The sequence below is a fragment of the Pan paniscus genome, chromosome 1, assembly GCF_029289425.2.
Source record: "Pan paniscus chromosome 1, NHGRI_mPanPan1-v2.0_pri, whole genome shotgun sequence".
In the NCBI taxonomy this organism is placed as follows: domain Eukaryota; kingdom Metazoa; phylum Chordata; class Mammalia; order Primates; family Hominidae; genus Pan; species Pan paniscus.
In genome coordinates, this window is record NC_073249.2 from 222,174,887 (window position 1) to 222,194,725 (window position 19,839).

The 19,839-nt window shown below is 55.9% G+C and overlaps 1 protein-coding gene across 8 annotated transcripts in view; it reads right to left on the reverse strand.

Moving 5' to 3' along the window:
- The window catches only part of KCNAB2 (potassium voltage-gated channel subfamily A regulatory beta subunit 2), a 111,914-nt gene that overhangs the window by 51,276 nt on the left and 40,799 nt on the right, over positions 1-19,839 (reverse strand). For 6 of the 8 annotated variants that reach the window (XM_008975728.5, XM_008975727.5, XM_057299890.2 and 3 more), the window contains exons 2-3: positions 10,258-10,386; positions 9,031-9,072 (exon numbers count right to left, since the gene is read on the reverse strand). In XM_008975728.5, coding sequence (XP_008973976.1) covers positions 9,031-9,072; positions 10,258-10,334 — 119 coding nt within the window. In that variant the 5' untranslated portion in view covers positions 10,335-10,386. Of the gene's footprint in view, positions 1-9,030; positions 9,073-10,257; positions 10,387-15,877; positions 16,033-16,086; positions 16,247-19,839 lie in introns of those variants that run through there. The other 2 variants (XM_063602148.1, XM_063602138.1) reach the window with 2 other exon arrangements.

The following is a 19,839-nucleotide window of genomic DNA, read 5'->3' on the forward strand; positions in this document are numbered from 1 at the left end:
CACATTCCCTGCTTGTTGAACGCATCATTGCACCGCAGAGATCTTTGGGCTTCATGCTTTTTGCAAAAGAAAAACCGAGCAGAATGCATTTAAGCAGGTTGTGGAGGAGAGTGGCCTGGGGAAATAGGCTTAGTTGGGACAGGGGAGTTTCAAAGTTTCTATGTGAAGAACCATTGAAAAATAGCTGAAATGATGAATGCACATTCTTGGAAACTAAAAGCAATGTAAATGTCCATCAGTAGGGAAACTGGTTACCTAAGTGACAGTCCATCCACATAGTGGGAATTTGTGCTGCTGTCAAGAATGAGGCGTCTCAACATAGTGAGTGAGTGAGCCCTGAGAGATAGTGGACAATTAAAAGGCCAAGGGAGAAAGCGTGTGTCCAGAACGCAACCACTGGTGTTAATTCATGTGCACAACAGTGAGTGGACCAGTGAGGGCAGCCTCGGGGCTGAGTCCTCACCCTGCAGAGTCTGTGACAGCGCAATGAGGACATGGAGGCAGGCTCAACACAAAGGAGGTCCCCAGTCCAGTGACCCTCACCCCACCTGACTGCAGCCTCGGCCATGGCCCAGGTGGCCTGCACTGCAGCTCTGCATCATCACCAGAGAGAGAAGGTGCAGAGGGGAAGTCACCATTTCAGCTGGGTCAGCTGCACAGTGGGATCCTGGAACCTGGCCTGGGAGCTGGAAAGGAACCAGCACTGTCCCCACCTTCTGCCCCAAGAGAGGAAAAGTTCGATTATCCCTGGGAAGGAGCTGGGAGGGCTATCCTGGGAGCTGAGGCAGCTATAGAGGATTTAGCACGGTCCTTGAAGGGGGTTGAGATGTCCTGGAGTTGCCCCAGGCTGGGCCTTTCCTGGGGGTGAGCTCCAGGGGCCAAAGGAAGGACCCACAAGGGGCAGGAGTTTGTGATAAGCCCCATGTGCTGGGGTCCTTCCAGAATGGGTGACCAGCCTGCTGACCTTTCATTGCTCTGCCTATACGTGCACCCAGAGAGGGGGGCCACCTCCAGGAGCCCCACAGCTGCCTCTTTCATGGGGGTTTCCCTGCAAGTATTCGTCTGTATCTTATTTGCAGGGACCTTCATTCATGTCTGCCCTGTTGTGCCCAGCATGAGGCCTAGCTCAGAGCAGAGCCTACAAATGCCTGTTGCATGAACATGCAATTGAGGTAGGGAAGGTGGGCTCAGAGAAGAGCTAAAGAGAGACCAGCAGGCAAGAAGCCCCCGAGGAGCCCCTACAGGGAGCTGGGTAGCAGTGTCCACACAGGCCTTGGCCCCACCACCCTGGTCAGGGCTGGATGGCCCCCTCCCTAAAGGCGAGCAACCAGTCGTCCTTGGGGAGCCTGCTGTGCTGTCTGCACCTCTGCACCTCTGTCTGATGGGCATGGCTGCTGGGGGTGGGGGGGCTGCGTTTCCCATCCTACCCTCTGTCCCACACAAACCACACCATGTGCCTCTTTCCTGCTGTGATCTGTCTCCATGGCGCTCGCCATCATCCACCTTGCAGATTCCTTTCTAGCTGTCCTGTGTGCTGAATTCACTCCCCTGAAGGTTGAGTCCAGGAGGGCAGGGACCCTTCTGCCTCCTGCCACTGCCACTGCCACCTGCTCAGTGCCCATGGGAGTGCCCCTCGTGTACAGAGGAGGGGCTCAGATACTTGTAGAACAGCAACCAAGGCCCAGGCTCCAAAAGGCCAACCAGGGCTATACCTGGGCATTTCCTGGCAGTGCCAGGCAGCTGTTGGTGGGGGCGGGGCTGGCTTCCTGCCTCAGGCCCAGTGGCTCTTTGCAGGTCGCCCTCTCTTGCTGGGGGGTTCCCATGCCAGGAGTTGCATTCACCACTGCTCATTTCTATGCTGGGAGGGGTGGTGGCTGCTGGACCTCTGGACGCTAAAGCAGGCGGGTACCCTGGCATGGAAAGCCATCTGCCTTCCAGGAGAATCGCTCTGGAGGGCAGAGAGGCCCGGACTCCAGGAGAGGTTCACCTTAGGAAATGAGGCCCTTGGCACCCACAGACAGCAGCACCAGCTTCCCTTCCCTGCCTACTGGCCGGCCACTCCCTTCCCTCCATGCGCGTGGCAGGCAGCTGCTTCTGAGGTGGCCATGTGGCCAGCTGCCAGTCCGGTGTGGGGCAAATGGGGGCCAACCCTCACTTCCCTGAGGTCTGTGTTTAGAAAGAAGGCCAGCTGGGCAGGCTGCAGCCCCAGGGCTCTTTCTGAAAGGCAGGACCAGCCTCAGACACGCAAGTTCCCTGCCTGGCCCAACCAGGCTGAGATCAATAGCCATTAGCTTTCAAGACATTACTCACAAAAAGCAATCCGGGTCTGGTTTGGCTCTAGAAATACAGCCAAGGCCCCGGGGCGGGAGGACGGGGTGGCTGAGTGCCCAGCTTCTGGACAGGGGCAGCTCTGCTTGTCACCTGCTCATGGTGTGACCCAGGCAGGCACCTTGACCGCTCCCGGCCTCAGCCTCCACATCTGTGAGGTAGGCTGGGCAGAGGCCTGTTGTACCAGGCTGCTGTGGGCTGCATGAGATGAGGCTTTGGACAACTGGGTGGGAGTTGGTGACGCAGCCGGAAGACAGTCTGTTGGGGGGCGTGGGATAAGACACCAATTATGATAAATGCTGTGGAAAGAAAAATCCACCACCAGGGGCCAGCAGGCAGGGCGGGAAGGAACTTGTGACCACAGGTTTGAGTGAGAGGAGTGAGCCACACAGACACCAAATCTCCCTAGAAAATGCTTAAGGGAAGAGAACACAGATGTGAATAATCGCCCCCTTCACAACAAGATGGTGGAGGGCCGAGTCTGGGGATGTGGGTGGGAGAGGGGAGAGAGGGCAGGACAGAATGGGTTTTGTGGCCAGGATTTAGAGGGCATCCCTCTCTGTGGGGGCCCGCTTGCAATCTTTCCTTAGAGCTCATGTCGCAGCCCTGGGAGCAGACCTGCAGGTGGGGGCCCTGCGGCACGGAGGGAGCCCAGAGCCTCTTGCTACGAGCTTATCCCCATGGTGCCAGGGCAGGGCTTGGGCCAGGGAGCTTGCGGGCACAGAAGTGGCAGCCTTTGGCATGGGGTGGGGGGGTGAGGAGCAGGGCTGGTGCCATGAGGAGCCCACGGCCGCTGGACTCCCCTGAAGGTTGGGTCCAGGAGGGCAAGGACCCTTCTGCCTGCTGCCACTGCCCCCTGACCAGTGCCCACGGGAGTGTGCCGTGCACAGAGGAGGGGCTCAGATATTTGTAGAACAGTAACCAAGGCCCAGGCTCCAAAAGGCCAACCAGGGCTATACCTGGGCATTTCCTGGCAGTGCCAGGCAGCTGTTGGTGGGGGCGGGGCTGGCTTCCTACCTCAGACCCAGCAGCTCTTTGCAGGTCGCCCTCTCTTGTGTGGGGGGGACTCCCATGCCAGGACTCTGTACAGCGGGGGCTCCCTGTGGTTCTGAAGGGTCATGACTCTGGGAGGGCTGCCCCGGGGGAAGAAGGATAGGTACAGGCAGAAGGCAAAGAGGCTCTGCCCGTTACCAGCGGTGCCTGGGGACAGAGGACACCTCTGGACTCCCTCACACTGGGGCTCTATTCTGGGCTTTTGCCGAGGCTCTAGCAGCGTCAGGTCCTTGGACGAAGGGCCCCCCGGTAAGACACTGCAGGGAGGAGAGAGTGGCCCCACTGCCGGGCTCCTGCCTCAGGGTCCCTACTTCTCCTGTGCTCAAGAGCACAGTGACCCCTGACTTCCAATTCAAAATATCCCAAATCCCAGCCGCTTTCCAGAGTGAGGGTCTCTGAGCCCTGACACTCCCTCACCACCCTGGTACCAAGAAAAACGAGCCCCTCCTCAATAGCCATTGCTAATTACGTGGAACCCACAAGTTCTTTCCTGGGCTGGGCCTGCCTCGTGCAAATCTATTCCTGTAGATCAGGGGCCCAGGGGAATTCACGTGAATTAACACCGTGACATGGAAAAATGCAAGGAAGATGTTAACCTCATTAAGTCAGTAGGAATCACTACCTCCCCGCAGACTCCTCTACCTGGAATTTCTGAATTGTTCTGTTTACTGAAAGCCAACAAAGCATACATCCTGCGATTGAGAAGGAACCCTGAGCATCTCTTCTGAATGGTGACACCTGTCCAGAGAGCAGAGAGCCCAGCCAGAGTTCTCCAAAGCGGAAATGGAAGGGGAGCTGCTACCATTCCGGGGTGCGGCTCTACAAGGCACGGCATTGCTTCAGTGCAAACACAGAATGATTTTCGCTCAAGGACAATCAGCAAACTGAGGCCCAAACAAGCAGCCCCTGGTTCCCTCAGCACGTGCTTCCTGCACAGACATTTCAGAGAAGACCAAACCTCCCTGACAGCGCTCTGGGCAAAACCGGAAAATGCTGAATCTTAATCAATGGTGAACACAGCGAGGTACGAGCTAGACGCCCGTGTCTCCGGCAGATGGGAAAACAGTCAGCCTTGGGCAGGTCTGGGCTGTGAGCAGACTCAAGCGAGAGGTGCTGCCCGGCTGAAACCTGCCGCCCACCACCCCATCCATCACGGTCATTCCAAGTTTACCTCAGCCTGGCTCTTTTTTAAGGTCTTCTGCTTTGCAAAAACACGGAGGGTCTAATTCCGGATCAGACAAAACCACCCCAAAATATGGTCTCCTCTGTTATTTTCATTCCCGCGGATGCGTGCCCCCAAGCGGCATCTCCCCTAGGAAGGTAGCGGCTGAAGGGAGGACTCACCTGCCTTCGTGGGGGCGTCTGCTCGTTAAAAAGGCCACAGTCTGGTTTATTAGGGATCACCAGACACTCTAAGGATCTGGCACAGCGGCTTTTTCATTAGGGAGTGTCACTGCAGGACGTCAGAAGCAATTGGTGAATGAGATGAGTCCCACCAGAGTCGAGTTTTGAGGCAGCGAGTCCATTAGTTCTATTAGGGCGTTTTCATCTCAGTGAAAGAGGCTGAATTATTCACGAGTGCCTCTTCCCCTAAAAGCTCGGGAAGTGCAGTTCCGTGCTGCAACCTGGCAAGGCCGACTCCCGGTGCGTGGGGTTGGGGTGCAGCCCAAGGTGAGGGGGAGGTCCTGCCCGTCCCTCAGGCCTACCCTTGCTGCCTCCACCATCCCCGCGTGCCAGAAACACAAACCTTTGGACCCACAGGTCGAAAGGGGCAGGCCTTGCTCTTTGGTATCTGAGTGCGGGACACAGAGCCTGTGGCTTCCGCATACCACTCAACTCTGAACTGTGTCTGCAGCAGGGGAGCTGGGGGCCCCGTCGTATGGGGCCACCACCCACAGCCAAGGGGGTCTGGAGAGGCCTCTGCTCAGCACACGCGCATGCTCCTCCTGTCCTCTGGGGATACACCCGAGATGGGTATATCTGATACTACTAGTAGCTATAAATGGCAGGAAGGCCCCAGAACCTGCTATTTGGACTCCACACTGCCACTCGCTCCAGGCAGGGACACAGGAGCCCTTCTCCACGGCACATGTCCTGACCTGGGGCTTGGGAAATGCTTTGAGACTAGGCCAAACAAGGCTGAGCTCTGGGATGAGGCTAAGTGCTGAGCCCCAACCCCAGGATCATGACCCCCAGGGTCACTGCGTGTCACAGGATGCCAGCAAAGTCCCAGCGTGACATCATCTTCCAGCTGAGAACGCGCGCCAGTGAATGTGGGATTTTGAATGGAGGCGGAACCGTCCCCCCATGATGAATGAGCAAACAGTGGTAGCTGCCATGGGGGAAGGTGGGGGACAGGAAATCAGTGCCCCAGTCGCAGTGTGGAAGGTAAATGAAGTGGGAGGCTGGGAGAGCACGTAGAGTCTGGAGGTGCCTGGCTGCGGGTGACTAGCTGCGAAGGCCTTGGCAATTGAAATGGTTTGTCCCCAAAGGCCCAAGCCCACTCTGTCAGTTCCCCACATGTCGCCCTGGTCGGGGGGGCCTGCGCCTCACTACTGGGTGGTAGCTGCAGCTTAACATGCTCCGAATGAGGCCCTCTCCTTCCCTGGGTCCACTGCTCCTCTCTGTCCCTTTCTGTCTCAGCACCTGCCCATCAGTGGCCAAGCCCTGTGGACGTGGCTTCTGACGTCCTTTTTTCAGGCCCTGCACCCCTTCATTCTCTCTCTGTGCAGTTCCTGGAGCTCAGCCGTCCTGCACCTTTCCTGGGCACTGTCTGGTCTCCTTGCATTAGCCTCTCTCTTCCCTGTCTTACTCCCTGCTACCAGGCTTCCTTCCTAGAGCAGATCTGTGACCCCTGCCCTGCTCAAACACCATAGATGGCTCCCCAGTGCCCTCTGAGTGCATCTGCGCCCCGTCGCTAGGCATTCGAGGCCCCCCACCAACATCCACCTCTACAGCCAGCCTCTCTTTATTCTCCATCATGTCCCTGATGGCCCAGGCTGGGTAACTGTCACTTCCTGTTCTCTGTGCACACCTCTGAGCTGCGGCTCAGGCTGTTGTATCTACTGGAATATGCTTCCCAGCCTCTGCGTTGAATCCTGCCCAGCCTTCAAGGCCCAGATCCAAGCCCCTGCTGCCTTCTCCATGAAGTCTTCTTGGCTCTCAGCTGGCTGTGGCCCCTCCTTCCTTGGACCCCAAATGCTCTTTGGGCTTCTCCTGTGACGTGCTCTGCCTTCTGGAGATCATCAGGGCTATTTGAGACCTGGGGTACATGGAAGTATTGCTCCCAATCCTTCACCTCTCTCTGTACCCATGCCCTTTGCCATGTGACTTTATAGCTCCTCCCACTGGTGGGGGCAATATATTTCCAGCCCCTTGACTGTGGGCTGGTTCCTGAGACTTACTTTGGCCAAAAGCACGCGAGCAGAGGTGACAGCGCTCTGACCCCAACCATAGGCCGTAAGAGACCCTGCATGTTTCTGCTTTTCCTCTGGTACTTTTGCCATGGGAAGGACATGCCTGGGATAGGCCCCAGTTAAGCATGGGAAGATGGAGGACACGGGGATCCAACTTGCAGCTTGGAGACAAACCCAGCCAAGCCAGCTTAGACGAGCTGCCTGGTCAACCCGCAGACACGGGAGCAAGGAAGAGATGCTGATTGCTGCGTGGCACTGAGTTTTGGAGCTGTTTGTTATGCAGCATTTGGTGGACAGCTGATTGGCACAGTGTCCTATGCCGATTCCTTGCCTGGGAGCTGCATGGGGGCAGGGCACATGTCTTGAACGCCTCTGCCCTGTGAGAGGGCCAGGCCTAAGTAACTGAAAGAACCATCCAACAGCCATGTTTAGTGGTATGCTCGGTGTGATGAGGGTGCCCTACTAGGAGTGGCCCCCAGCCTGTTAACAAACAAAGACCCTAGCCCTTAGAGGTCATCTCCAGAGCCCCCACAAGAGACACCCAAGTGACCCCCTGGAGATCCAACGGGTAGGATGGCCAGAGCCTGTGGGCACCAGAATTGGGGCTGAGAGCCTAGAGGGTAAGCTTCAGAGCTTCCCTTGGGGCCAGGAAGGCCACCTGGAAATGAAGGTTCTTAAGCACAGGGATCCCGGGGGGAGGGGACAACATGTTGAGCCTGTGAGGTTTTGAGGGCCTTGAGTGGGCTGGAAGGCTCTCACTTGGTCACTGGATAATTGGCCCCTCCTAGGGGCAGGCCCTTGGAGCTGGATGGTCTGTACCTGTGGGCAGGCCTTTTGAGCTGGCAGGTCTGCACCTGGGATTTTCCTGCCTGCTCATCAGACCTCACCCCTTCCCTTCTGAGGACTGAGGCTGCTCCCGGCTCTCTGAGGATGCAGTTCAGGTACATGTTTTGTTTCACTGATGAAATCCCCTGGGATGAGCGGCATATGTTTGTTAGGATATGTTATACCATGTGTACATACATCACAATACAAACGTTTCATCCAGGGAAAGCATTTGCAAGCCGGAGTTCAGATTTAACTATCTTAAGCAAAATCTTATCTACCAAAATTTCAGTAGGATCTAAGAGTTGGCCATGTCTTCAGAGCTCCCTGTAAGGAGCAGGACCTCCGAGGAGGCACTGAAGGTGTGGCACAGATCACTCTGAGCATCTAGGTCCACGGTCCCCATCAGAGGTGCTATGGCTGGCAAAGGGGGGGGGCGGGGAGTGGGGGCGTGGGGAGAGAAAAGCTACATGGAAATACATTGCCACCTCCACGACCACTGCCTGGCACATTGGCAACGATCCCCAAAGCACTGTCACCAGATGTCCGGGTCCGAATAGAGAGACCTCCCGGCCTGACCGCCAAGATGCAGCAATGCATACCAGGGACCTGCTGCCAGAAGCTGTGCCAATTCCCCAAACAGTCCCAAGGCATGGGGAGGCTGCTGCCCATGGGCTCCAGGCAGCCCTGACATTTTACTTCCTAGGGTTGGAGGCTGCACCAAGAACATGCATCCCCTGCCTTACAGGTGAGGGAGAGGCAGCCCAGAGGGAGGAATGGGTCTTCCCAAGAGCACCCTGCAGGGCCCTAAGCCTGGCATCTTGATGCCACATCCTGCTGGGGCATAGTCTCTCGCCAGGTGCCTGGTTTGTTAATTCACCAACAGAAAAACATATCAGAAAGATGTCACTGATCCACGTCATATCAGTACTGCACACCCCCAAGCAGGCATTAACCTTCAATGAGCCTGAGGAGCTCTGTGAGTTCCAGATCAGCTCAAACCCACAGGCAAAGGGGGAACGGATGGGCTCGCCATGTCCTGTACTCTGATAACGGAAGCAGGGCAAGCTGGCGACCACAGGAAGACATCTCCCTCACTGCCTGATGAGTGAAGCTTTAACGGTAGATTTGGCTGAGAGCTTGGCAGTCATCAAAAGCCCATTTGCTCAAATCAAAGCAAACTTCTGGCAGACCAACACATACAATTAACCTGACTTCACATTTTCCATCAGGACATTGCACAGCATCCTGTGGGTAGGCACAGAGGGTGATGAGCAGAGCCTGGGGGTCTCGGGGGCTTTGGCTTCAGAGAATACACCAGCACACCCTGCTCGGCAAGGGTGCAGTCCTCCCACCCGCTCCCTGGCCTTCGGCTCGCTGGGTTTTAGGGAGAATGAAGACTCATTACCTGTAAAACTGGAGCTGTCTTTTGGGACTCCCATACCGAGTACTTCGGACAGCAATGGAGAAAACAGAAAAAGGAGAAAGGGAGAGAAGAGAGAGAGTCCACAGTTGGCATCAACCCCAGCAGGTGCAGGTCAGAAAGAACCACCAATGTCCCATGCCCCCGGGCCCCCACCAGTCGCCTGCTCAGGGCAGTCTCTGAGGATGCGCAGCCGGTGCCAAGTGCTCTGCAGCAGCGCCACCCGGTGGCCACGGGGCAGAGACCTGGAGCCAGTTTCCTGGACACCAAGGGCTCCTTCCATGCCAGGCCCTGTTTTCCGTGGTGAACCTCCAAGTGAGGGTTGGTTTGGATTGAACGTGCTTCAGGACTTGCTTTGCAATATGCTTGTGGGCAATGGCTGAAAACCCTCCAACCCAGACGTGCAGAGCACCCGCGTGCTGGCAAACCCGCACCTGCCCGCCTGGCTCTTCTTAGGACAGACACTGCCTTTCCCTGTGGCTGTCACAGACACGGGCTCTGGCTCAGGCCCCAGTGATTATCCGGAAAGGTCTGGCTTCCCAAGACTGATGGGCTGCTGGGGTACTGCCTGTGCCTGCGTCTTTCATGGGTTCTATGCTCTGTCCCCAGAGGCTCAGCTCTCACTGAACGCCCTCCGCAGCTGTCACTGATGTTCAGCGCTGTTTATGGTGCAGACAGAAACACCCAGGGCTGCAAGCGGAAGTGAGTTCCACAAGGAGGGGGTCAGGATGCCCCAGGAGCATTTGGCCGCCCCCACTCCCTCCAGTGTTGGGAAACCGGCAGACGTGGTTCCCCAAAGGCCTGCAAGGTCGTCATCCTCGCTCAGGAGAAACTGGCAGGGCCACAGGGGCTGCGATGTATAAAGTGGGAGGAACAGGATGCCGGGGTTGGCTGTGCACTCACTGTCCGGCCGCTCTGTTAACCTCAAACGAGACATTTCGGAAGGGTCAGGGACAAGAAAGGAGTCTACTCTGGCTCAAACGCCCTGGAAAAGTTTTGGTTTTTCTTTCCCACTTGGGTTTTTAAAGCCCCTGCTCCTTTCTTGGAGAAAACGCTCACCAGCGTGCACCTCGAAACCCCGTGGAAGGCAGAAGCCTGTGGGCCCTGCTTGGGCCCTTCGACCTCCAGAGGGGAGGACGGTGGCCTTGGGAACCCGTCCTCGAAGCAGGACTGACCCTGGGAGGGGGCCTGGGTGAGGGGGAAGGGGGTCACCTGTAGATCATCCCAGGGGAGCCCGTCTGCCGCAGCGAGAGCCGAGCCGGGGAGCCCGTCGTTGATTCTGGATACATGGAGCCAGCCTCACTTATCCAGACCTGCTTGGTTTTTTACAGTGGGAAAATTCTGGAAGAAAAGCAAAATAAGGGAGGGGAAGAGGGTGGTGGTTAAAAAAGATCAACCAGGTTTGGCCGGGAGACTCTGGGATCACAAAGGCTGAGGAGGCTGTCTGGGTTCAGGGCATCGGGGAGCCCCTCAGCAGAGAGACAGACAGACAGACACACGGCAGGCAGGCAGGTCCATGGGCTCAGGAGGGGCTGGAGAGCAGGTGACAACTGTGAGAAGGGTTTCCACACTCCATCACTCCACACTCCCACCCTATATGTCGTGGAGGTCCTTCCACACCACCCCAACTGTTGTTCTGAAACCGTAGGTGTAGTTTCTGCTGCCCACATGGTGCAGAAGAGACCGCCCAGGGGGCATCTGTGTACTTTCTGAGCTCCTGACTACACTGCTGTCCCCCAGGGTCATCGCTGACACTGTCCCTTGCCCTGACTCCAGCCCAGTGCAGCTTCCTGGTGCTGCCATTGAGCTCCTAAGTCAGGCAGCTTCTCAGATGCCACTGATGTCCCCAGTTCCTGGGATTCCTGCCCTTGGGCAGTCCCTGTCCTGGAGTGTGGGCTGCACCTAGCAAGTCGCTTCTAACCAGCAGAACATGGCAAAGGTAATGGCAAGACTGTCACTTCTGTCTTGCTAGAGACTGTCCCTCCTGGCTCTGATGAAGCAAGCTGTGGTGTTGGAGAGGCCCCTGGGGCAGGAACTGAGGGCAGCCTCGGGCCGACAGCTGGCGAGAAGCTGAGCCCTCAGCCCAACAGCCCAAAGAAAGGAGTCCTTCAAACGAACGAGGGAGCCTGGAAGTGGATCCTTTCCTACCAGAGGTTTCCAAGGTGAGCCCAGTCCCGGCAAGCACCTCGACTGCAGCTCAGGGGTCCCAAAACAGCAGACCCAGCCCTGCTCTGCCCCAATGCCTGACCCACAAGAACCAGGAGATCTCACTCTGGGCAGTTGGAAGCTGCAGGGTTTGTGATGAGCTGTTACAGCAGCATTGATAATGAGTATGGCTGCCAATATCCAGCCGTCCACCCACATCTCTGGCTGCCACCCTTGGGCTGAGCCACTGCTGTCTTTCACCTGAACCCCTGCCCCTCCCAGTGGCTCCCCCCACCGCCTCCTGAACCCTCTCAGCTCTGCACGACTTCCTCCACGTGGCTGGCTGCTGGTTGGGGGCTTCTATTTCCAAAGTGAATCTGGTCCCATGCTCTTTCCTCCCACTCCTAGGCACTGCCCCCCCAGGTCCCTATGCTCTGCCGCCTGGCCCTCGACCCAGGCCCCCGCCTTCCCAGCACGCTGAGCTCACACTGTCTGCGGACGCTTGCGCTTGCGGCTCCTCTCCTACTGGCTGCGCCCTTGCTGCAGTGCTTCTCAGCGCCACGAGCCCCGACTGTGGGGCTCAGGGGTCCCTGCTGCTCCCCGGCCGACACCACGCCCTTGCTGCAGTGCTTCTCAGCGCCATGATTGTGGGGCTCAGGGGTCCCTGCTGCTCCCCGGCCGACACCACGCCCTTGCTGCAGTGCTTCTCAGCGCCACGAGCCCCGACTGTGGGGCTCAGGGGTCCCTGCTGCTCCCCGGCCGACACCACGCCCTTGCTGCCTGCACACGGGTCTGTGGTGCCCCAGTTCCCTCTCTGGGGGGGGTGTGTTCCAGGAGGGCAGTGGTTCTGTGGGTCTCACTCGCTGCTGCACCCCCATGCCTGGAACAGGGCTTGGCTTCTGGAAGGACAAATGACCCCTGATCCAAAATCACGTGGTCCCACACCCACGGGCAAAGGGATGGTCTGGGCTCAAAACAGCCCCGCCCATCCACAGCAACCCATGAAGTTGTTGGGAAACCTGACACTTAGCCAAGTGGCTGATTGGCTTTGTTTTTCCCACTCTTTTTCCTCAGAACAGTGACCTCCCGTCACCAGGAAGCTGGCTTCCTCGGAAGAAATCAAAGTAAGGGAGGGGATTCCCAAACAACCTCTGTCCCTGGGGTCGAGGCAGCGCAGGTCTAGGTCCCCCTAATAACGGAGGTCTCCTCTGAGTGAGCGATGTGAGCACATGTGTAGACCTGCTGGTAAAATGGGACCAGCCTGGAATACCAGCACTTCGGGAGGCCGAGGCAGGAGGATTGCTTGAGCACAGGAGTTTGAGACCAGCCTGGGCAACACAGAGACATTTGTTTTGTAGAGACCCAGTCTCTACAAAAAAATTAAAAAATAAAAAAATTAGCTGGGCGTGGTGATGCATGTCTGTAATCCCAGCTACTCGGGAGGCTGAGGTGGGAGGATTGCTTGAGCCTGGGAGATTGAGGCTGCAGAGTGCCATGATCGTGTCACTGCACTCCAGCCTGGGTGATGGAGCAAGATCCTGTTTCAAGTAAACCAAAATGAAAACCAAAAACAAGGACAGAAGATGCAGAGAAGATCCAGCACTATGCTAACCTCAGAGGAAGTGGTGGGGCTTGGTGACGATCCCCTGGAGTTTTATTCTTAAAGACCCTCATTTGGGCCAGGCATGGTGGATCACACCTGTAATCCCAGAACTTTGGGAGGCTGAGGTGGGTGGATCACGAGGTCAGGAGATCGAGACCATCCTGGCTAACACAGTGAAACCCCGTCTCTACTAAAAAATACAAACAAAATTAGCTGGGTGTGATGGCGGGCGCCTGTAGTCCCAGCTACTTGGGAGGGTGAGGCAGGAGAATGGCGTGAACCCGGGAGACAGAGCTTGCAGTGAGCCGAGTTCGCGCCACTGCACTCCAGCCTGGGAGACAGAGCGAGACCTCGCCTCAAAAAAAAAAAAAAAAAAAATACCCTCATTCAGGTCAGGCACGATGGATCATGCCTGTAATCCCAGAACTTTGGGAGGCCAAGGCTGGTTACCTGGCTTTGGGGTGATGGAATCCCTGCAGCACTGGGGGGCTGGAGGGGCCTCAAAGGCAGCCTCTCTTTGAGCCCATTAGCAGCTCACGCATTTTGCTCTTAGATGACTCAGAGGCAGGAAATCAAATCATCTCACTAAAGTCGTTAAAAAACTGTCGTTAAACTCCTAAAGATGCTGTGCTTTCGATCGGAGGACAGTGCATTTCTTCTTGCATGGAACACTGGCTGAGCCCTGCTGCTGTGGGAGGCTCCCCTACAAGCAATGGAGTTCCTGCCCCCAGGCTCCCCTGAGTAGCTGAGGGACGTGGACAGGAAACCAGGGCTGCAGAGTGGAGGGTTCTGCTGAGAGCAGAGTCGTCACCACAGCCCGTCCCCAGGGAGCCCTCCCATGGATGCTGCATAAGCAAACATGGCCCACGGGAGGCAGGATGTCCTCACACAGCCTTGCAGAAGGGGATGGGGGCTGGGATGCCTGTGCCTTTAACAGGGCGTGTAGCCCACCCCACACTTCACTCTCTCTTGGGTCTAGGTGCTGAGCTAACTTCCAGAATTCCGGAATCACAAACTCAACTTGGGTTGGAAAACAGTGCAGGGACTGAGTCACTGGTTCCATGAACATAGGGTGGGGGTCCAAGAATCTGCATTTCCCACAAGTTCCAGGTAACGCTGATGCTGCAGGCCCAGGGACCATGCTTTGAAGACCCCTGGCCTAGAGGCGAGGTTGAGGGCCAGGAGTCTAAGCAGGCCAGAGCCAGCCTGCTGCCTATTTTTGTAAATAAAGTTTCATTAGAACACCTCCATGCCTGTTTGTTTACGAATCCTCTCAGGCTGCTTCTGGGCTCCAAGGGCAGGGCTGAGGAGCTGCAACAGAGACTGGCTGGCTGGCAAAGCCTAAATTATTTACTATCTGGTCCTTTACAGAAAGAGTCTATGGGCACCTGCTCTATGCCATCCTCTCTCCCAGGTTCAGGGGATACCTCGCTGCTCCTCCCTTCCCACCCCACCCTCAGCTGCCACTGCTGCTTCCCAGACCCCTGAGAAAACACAAGCAATCAGAAGCCACCTTCCACACACAGCGACACGATCTGTGCTCAAAGCCACCTGCCTTCCCTCCTGTGGCTACCCAGTGAACTGGCCCCACAGTGTCCACGGCCACGTGGCCGTCCCCAGCCCCACACCCACTCAAGGGCATCCCAAGCCCATTCCTCCTTCTTCAGGACGCACTGCCAGCTGCACCCAATGAGTTATTATTTCTCTCATCTCCAAAGAAAACAAAAAACACAGTTTCTTTTTTCTTTTTTTGAGACAGAGTCTCACTCTGTCACCCAGGCTGGAGTACAGTGGCACAATCTCAGCTCACTGCAACCTCCGCCTCCTGGGTTCAAGCGATTCTCATGCCTCAGCCTCCCAAATAGCTGGGATTACAGACGTGCACCACCATGCCTGGCTAAGTTTTGTATTTTTAGTAGAGACGGAGTTTCACCATGTTGGCCAGGCTGGTCTCCAACTCCCAGCCTCAAGTGATCCGCCCGCCTCGGCCTCCCTAAATGCTGGGATTACAGATGTGAGCCACCTCACTCGGCCTAAAAAAGCAGTTTCTTAGACCCACTTTCTTCTCCACTGTTTCCCGCCTTCCATTCACAAGAAAATTCCTCAAAAAGTTTTCCTTCACTTATCTGGGATTCCTCTTCTTCTTCCGGCTCATAAACCAACTCCAATCAGCCTCTGCCCTCACCACTCCGTGGAAACTGCACTTGCCAAGGTTGCGGTGACCTCTTCGTTGCTAGGTCCAGCGGTGCCCATCGTATCGGGGTGACAGAGGTGCTGCCTGCGGCTTCCCCAGCTCCCAGGACTCCACGCTCCCCTCTCATCCCTCCAGCCACTCCTTCTCAGTCTCCTGGGCTTCTTCCTGCTCATCGCTGTCCTCCAGTGGCTGCCCTTGCTCAGCCCTTGAATATATTCTTTTCCATCCCCACAAAGCCCCTCAGATTTCCACCCATCTCGTGGCTCTGAACCCCGTCCCCATGCTGCAGACCCCACCCCCTCTACCACTCCCCTGAACCCCAGATCTGTTTATTTCCTGCCTGTGTGGCTCAGCTATGAGGGTGGGGAACGTGTGCCTCGGATTCCTGGGTCAGACACTGAGCTCCCGACTGCCCTCACCCCCAGCCCAGTTCTTCCCAGGGTGGCCCCAGATGAGTAACGAGCTCCCCACCCTCCCAGGTGTCAGTCCCACTCCCGGGAGTCACCCCGACTCCTCCCTTCCTCCCACATCCCGCCTCCCACATCCAATCCATCCCTGGGCCAGGGGCCCCGTGCCTCTCCCTGTCTCCTCTCCTGCCCAGCTGCCACCGGCTCTCATGCTGCTCCTCACAGCATTCCCTGCGCCCACCTCCACCCCCGCCGGCAGACTCTACGCGGCCAGGGTGATCCTCCCAGAACATAAGTCAGATTATGTCATTGCTTCACTCCAAACCTTCCAATGGCTTCCATTCCATTCAGAGCCAAAGTCCAATCTCAACAGTGGGTCCACAACCTTTCTAGCCACATCCCCCGCTGAGCCCCTCACACACTGGCCCCTGCCACACTGGCTCCCTGGGGGTCTGTGAACCCAGCAGACAGACTCGCTCCCACCTCAGGGCTTCATGCACTCCTCCTCCTCCGGCCCGAATTCAACTTCTGACCACCATGGTCTGCCTGAGCATGCTCCCACGTTTGCCTCTTTATGCCAAGGTCACCTTCTCATGGAGGTCTTCCCTGGACGCCTCCCTTACATCGCAGTCCCCGTCTCCCCCACACTCCCTGGTCCCTCCCCTGGGCTGTTTCTCCCCAGCGCCTGTCACCTGCTCACACGCCTTCTCCTCCACCTACTCATCTCGCTTATGCTGTCTGCCCACCAAGATGCCGGCTCCGGGAAAGCAGGGAGTTTTGTCTGCTGGTTCCCAGCTGTGCCTGGCACCTAGTAGACATGGAACAGATATTTGTTGAGTGAATGAATGAGTGGATGGATGCCTCTGTGACCCAGCCTGCTGAAGGCCAGAGGAGAGAGAGCACTGGAGAGGCAGCCGGGGCTCGCAGTCTGCGTTACTGCAGGTAGCACAGCCCATGGCGCTGGGGACAGGGCTCGCACGTGGAACAAGGGCAGCTTTCTCCGGAGGGTGCAATGCCCGCTGTGTCCAGTGGGGGTGCTCAGGGCAGCTACAGGTGCAGGGACAAGCGGCACCACTGGCCACTCAGGGAGGCGTCCCTGGGAGGCCACCTGTCCCACTCCCCACCCCTCTGGACTCCGAGAAGTGTTGACCCGAGGTCAGGCTGTATCTGTGCCAGCAGTCAGCTCTCCAGCCTGCAGCCACAGACGGGAACTGTACACATTACAAGGAACTGCAGGCCATCAATACAGCCTCTGTTTCATTCCTCCCCAGGGTCCCAGCAGCCCAGTCCACCACCTTTGCCACCTCCCAGGGGAGGAGGGGTTGGTGAGATTTCCCCACAGCCCCTGCTTTGCATTTCAGGATGCAAGACACACAGGCAGAGCCGACTGGCCCAGAGTCCACCTTGTCGAGCTGCAGACACCACTGTCCAATCAGGAGCGACTGCATCTGCCAAGGAGCCAATCCCTGTGGAGCCAACATCCTAAAGGGGATGCCGTGAGTTCCAGGCTGGCACAGTGGCTCCTTTAGCACAGAGGGAGGCAGGCACAGCTAAGCTGCGTGGCCCCGGGATCCCTGACACCTCCGGGACTTGGGAGAACAGGCTTCAGAAACCAACACACCAGACCCAAGAGGGGAGCCTAGCAGCTGACGGGGTGCAGGGCCCAGGGTCCAAGCAGGGAGCCCACAGGCTAGGTCCCTCCCATCAGCTCCACTTCCACTTGGTCTGAGTGTGACCTGGAGCAAATCTTCCGGATTTAGATTTGGAGAAACTGAAGCATGGAGCATTTAGAAAGGCCTGCCCAACTTCTCACGGAGCAATGAGAAGCAAGATGTGAAAATGCTTGGAGACCAGGAAGGAATCCGGTCATTAAATCCTAGCTCTTTCCCTTTACGTGGTTGGCTGACAAGGACAGGGGACCCAGGAAGGTCGGTAGGCTCCCTCTTTGGGCATTTTCTTTCTTCCTACCAACTCACTACTTTGAAAACTTTCAAACCTCATAAAAGTGGAAATAATTAGAATAGCAATAAATACCCATATACTCTTCATCGCAATCATACACCAATTGTTTACCTCTTGTCTCACTTGTATGCATTCCCGCTCCTCTCTTCCCCTTTTCCTCTCTCCACACACATATGTACACACATACACATGCATACATGCACAGGCACACACCTACATATGCACAGGCACACACACGCACACACACCCACATGCACAGACATGCACACATACAGGCACACATGCAATGCACACATACACGCACACATACGCACACACACCCACATGCACACACACATGCACAATACAGGCACACATGCAATGCACACACATATGCACACACGCACACACACCCACATGCCCACACACGCACATGCACACAGGCGCACACACACATACACGCACACCCACATGCACACATGCGCACACACCCACATGCACACACACGCACATGCACACACACACTTTTCTCTGAACTGTTTGAAAGTGCGTAGCAATCCCCTGAGCTCCACCCCTCAATACCTCAGCACTCACCTGAGAATTCTGTCTTAACCACAGCACCAGCATTGTACCTAAGATACTTAGTTCAGTATCACCTGATCCTCTATTAGGTGTTCCCAATTATTCCAAAAATAACTCCTACAGCTTTACAAAAATCTGGGATCCATTCAAGGCTCACAAATGGCATTGGTTATTTGTCTCTCATCTCTCTCAATCTAGAAGCAACCCCCCATATTTTTCATTTTTGTTTTTTATGACATTGACCTTTTTTGAAACGTTTAGGTCATCTGTCCTGCTGACAGTCCCTCGCTTTGGATTCGTCTGATTGTAGCTTCAGGATTCAATTTAGCTGAACCTTTTTGGGGAGGTCTTTTCCTTTTCATGCGTCCAGGCAGGGGCGAACAAGCAAGTTTGCCCATCGAGGGCAAGACCAGGTCTGGCCATTTGGTTAAGGTGGTGTCTGCCAGGGCATAGCTCTTTCTTTTCTTTTCTTTTTCCTTCCTTCTTTCCTTCCTTTTCTTTCTTTCTCTTTCTTTCTTGCTTGCTTTCTCTCTCTCTCTCTTTTTTTTTTTGACAGAGTCTCGGTCTGTTGCCAGGCTGGACTGCAGTGGCATGATCTTGGCTCACTGCAACCTCTGCCTCCTGGGTTCAAGTGATTCTCCTGCCTCAGCCTCCCAAGTAGCTGGGACTACAGGCGCGTGCCACCATGCCCAGCTAATTCTTGTATTTTTAGTAGACATGGTTTCACCATGTTGGCCAGGATGGTCTCAATCTCTTGACCTTGTGATCTGCCTGCCTTGGCCTCCCAAAGTGCTGGGATTACAGGTGTGAGCCACCGCAACCGGCCACTGCTCTTTCTTTTTTTCATGATTAACCAGGAATCACAGGGAAGGTTCTCGAAGGCTGTGTGAATATTCGGTTCCCCTATGACCCCTCAGTGGAGGTGTTTTCTCAACTGCAGTTTTTCTAGAAAGGCCAAGTTTGTTGCCAGTTTGAGCTCTGAATGCAAGAGTTGGTGAGAGGACAGGAAGCCGAGTTTGTTTAAACACAGAAAGGGATCCTGGGGGTCTTGAACTGTCATCAAAGCCATAGCCCCAGGAAGGCATTGCTGGTGAGACTCTTTCAGGGACTGATGGAAGGCCCATAGTGCCCCTTTATGGGACTCTGGCTCCTGGGGCAAGCCTGAGTCATGAGATTTAGGGCTGGCAGTTTCCTCTCCACGCTGCCCCATGCCCCTCTCTCTTTCTTTCTTATTTTGAGACAGGGTCTTGCTTTGTTCCCCAGGCTGGAGTGCAGTGGCATGATCACGGCTCACTGCAGCCCTGACCTATGGGGCTCAAGGGATCCTTCCACCTCAGCCTCCCAATTAGCTGGGATCAGAGATGTGTGCCACCCAGCCTGGCTTTTTTTTTTTTTTTTTAATAGAGATGAGGCCTTACTCTGCAGCCCAGGCTAGTCTCAAACTCCTGGGCTCAAGCCATCCTCCTGCCTCAGTCTCCCAAAGGGTTGGGATTACAGGCGTGAGCCACTGCACCTGGCCAGGGCTGGCAGATTTTTGGAAAAGGTGGGCCCATACATAATTCTAGGCAAGGACACACAAGGAACAGCAGCCCCAGACTAAATGGATAAATGGAGCAAAACTCCCGGGGGCACAGCCAACCAAGGCGAGGGCCTCTCTTGGAGCCTCAGTTTTCTCATCTGCAGAATGGGGGGCCTGGGACCACAATTTCTCTGTTGGAGTTAATGGTAAATGACTATTATATTGAGCGCAAATGTGCCCTGGGAGGTCTGAGTAGGAGCTTTGGGGGCACTGTCTCTGATTCCTTCAACCTCAGCGTCAAAGGGAATCTGTACCCTGTCGGAGCCACCTGAGCTGCTTGCATGAGATGGGAAGAAGTCAGTGCACCCAGGTGAGAGAAGGAAATAAATGAATGGCTTAAGCC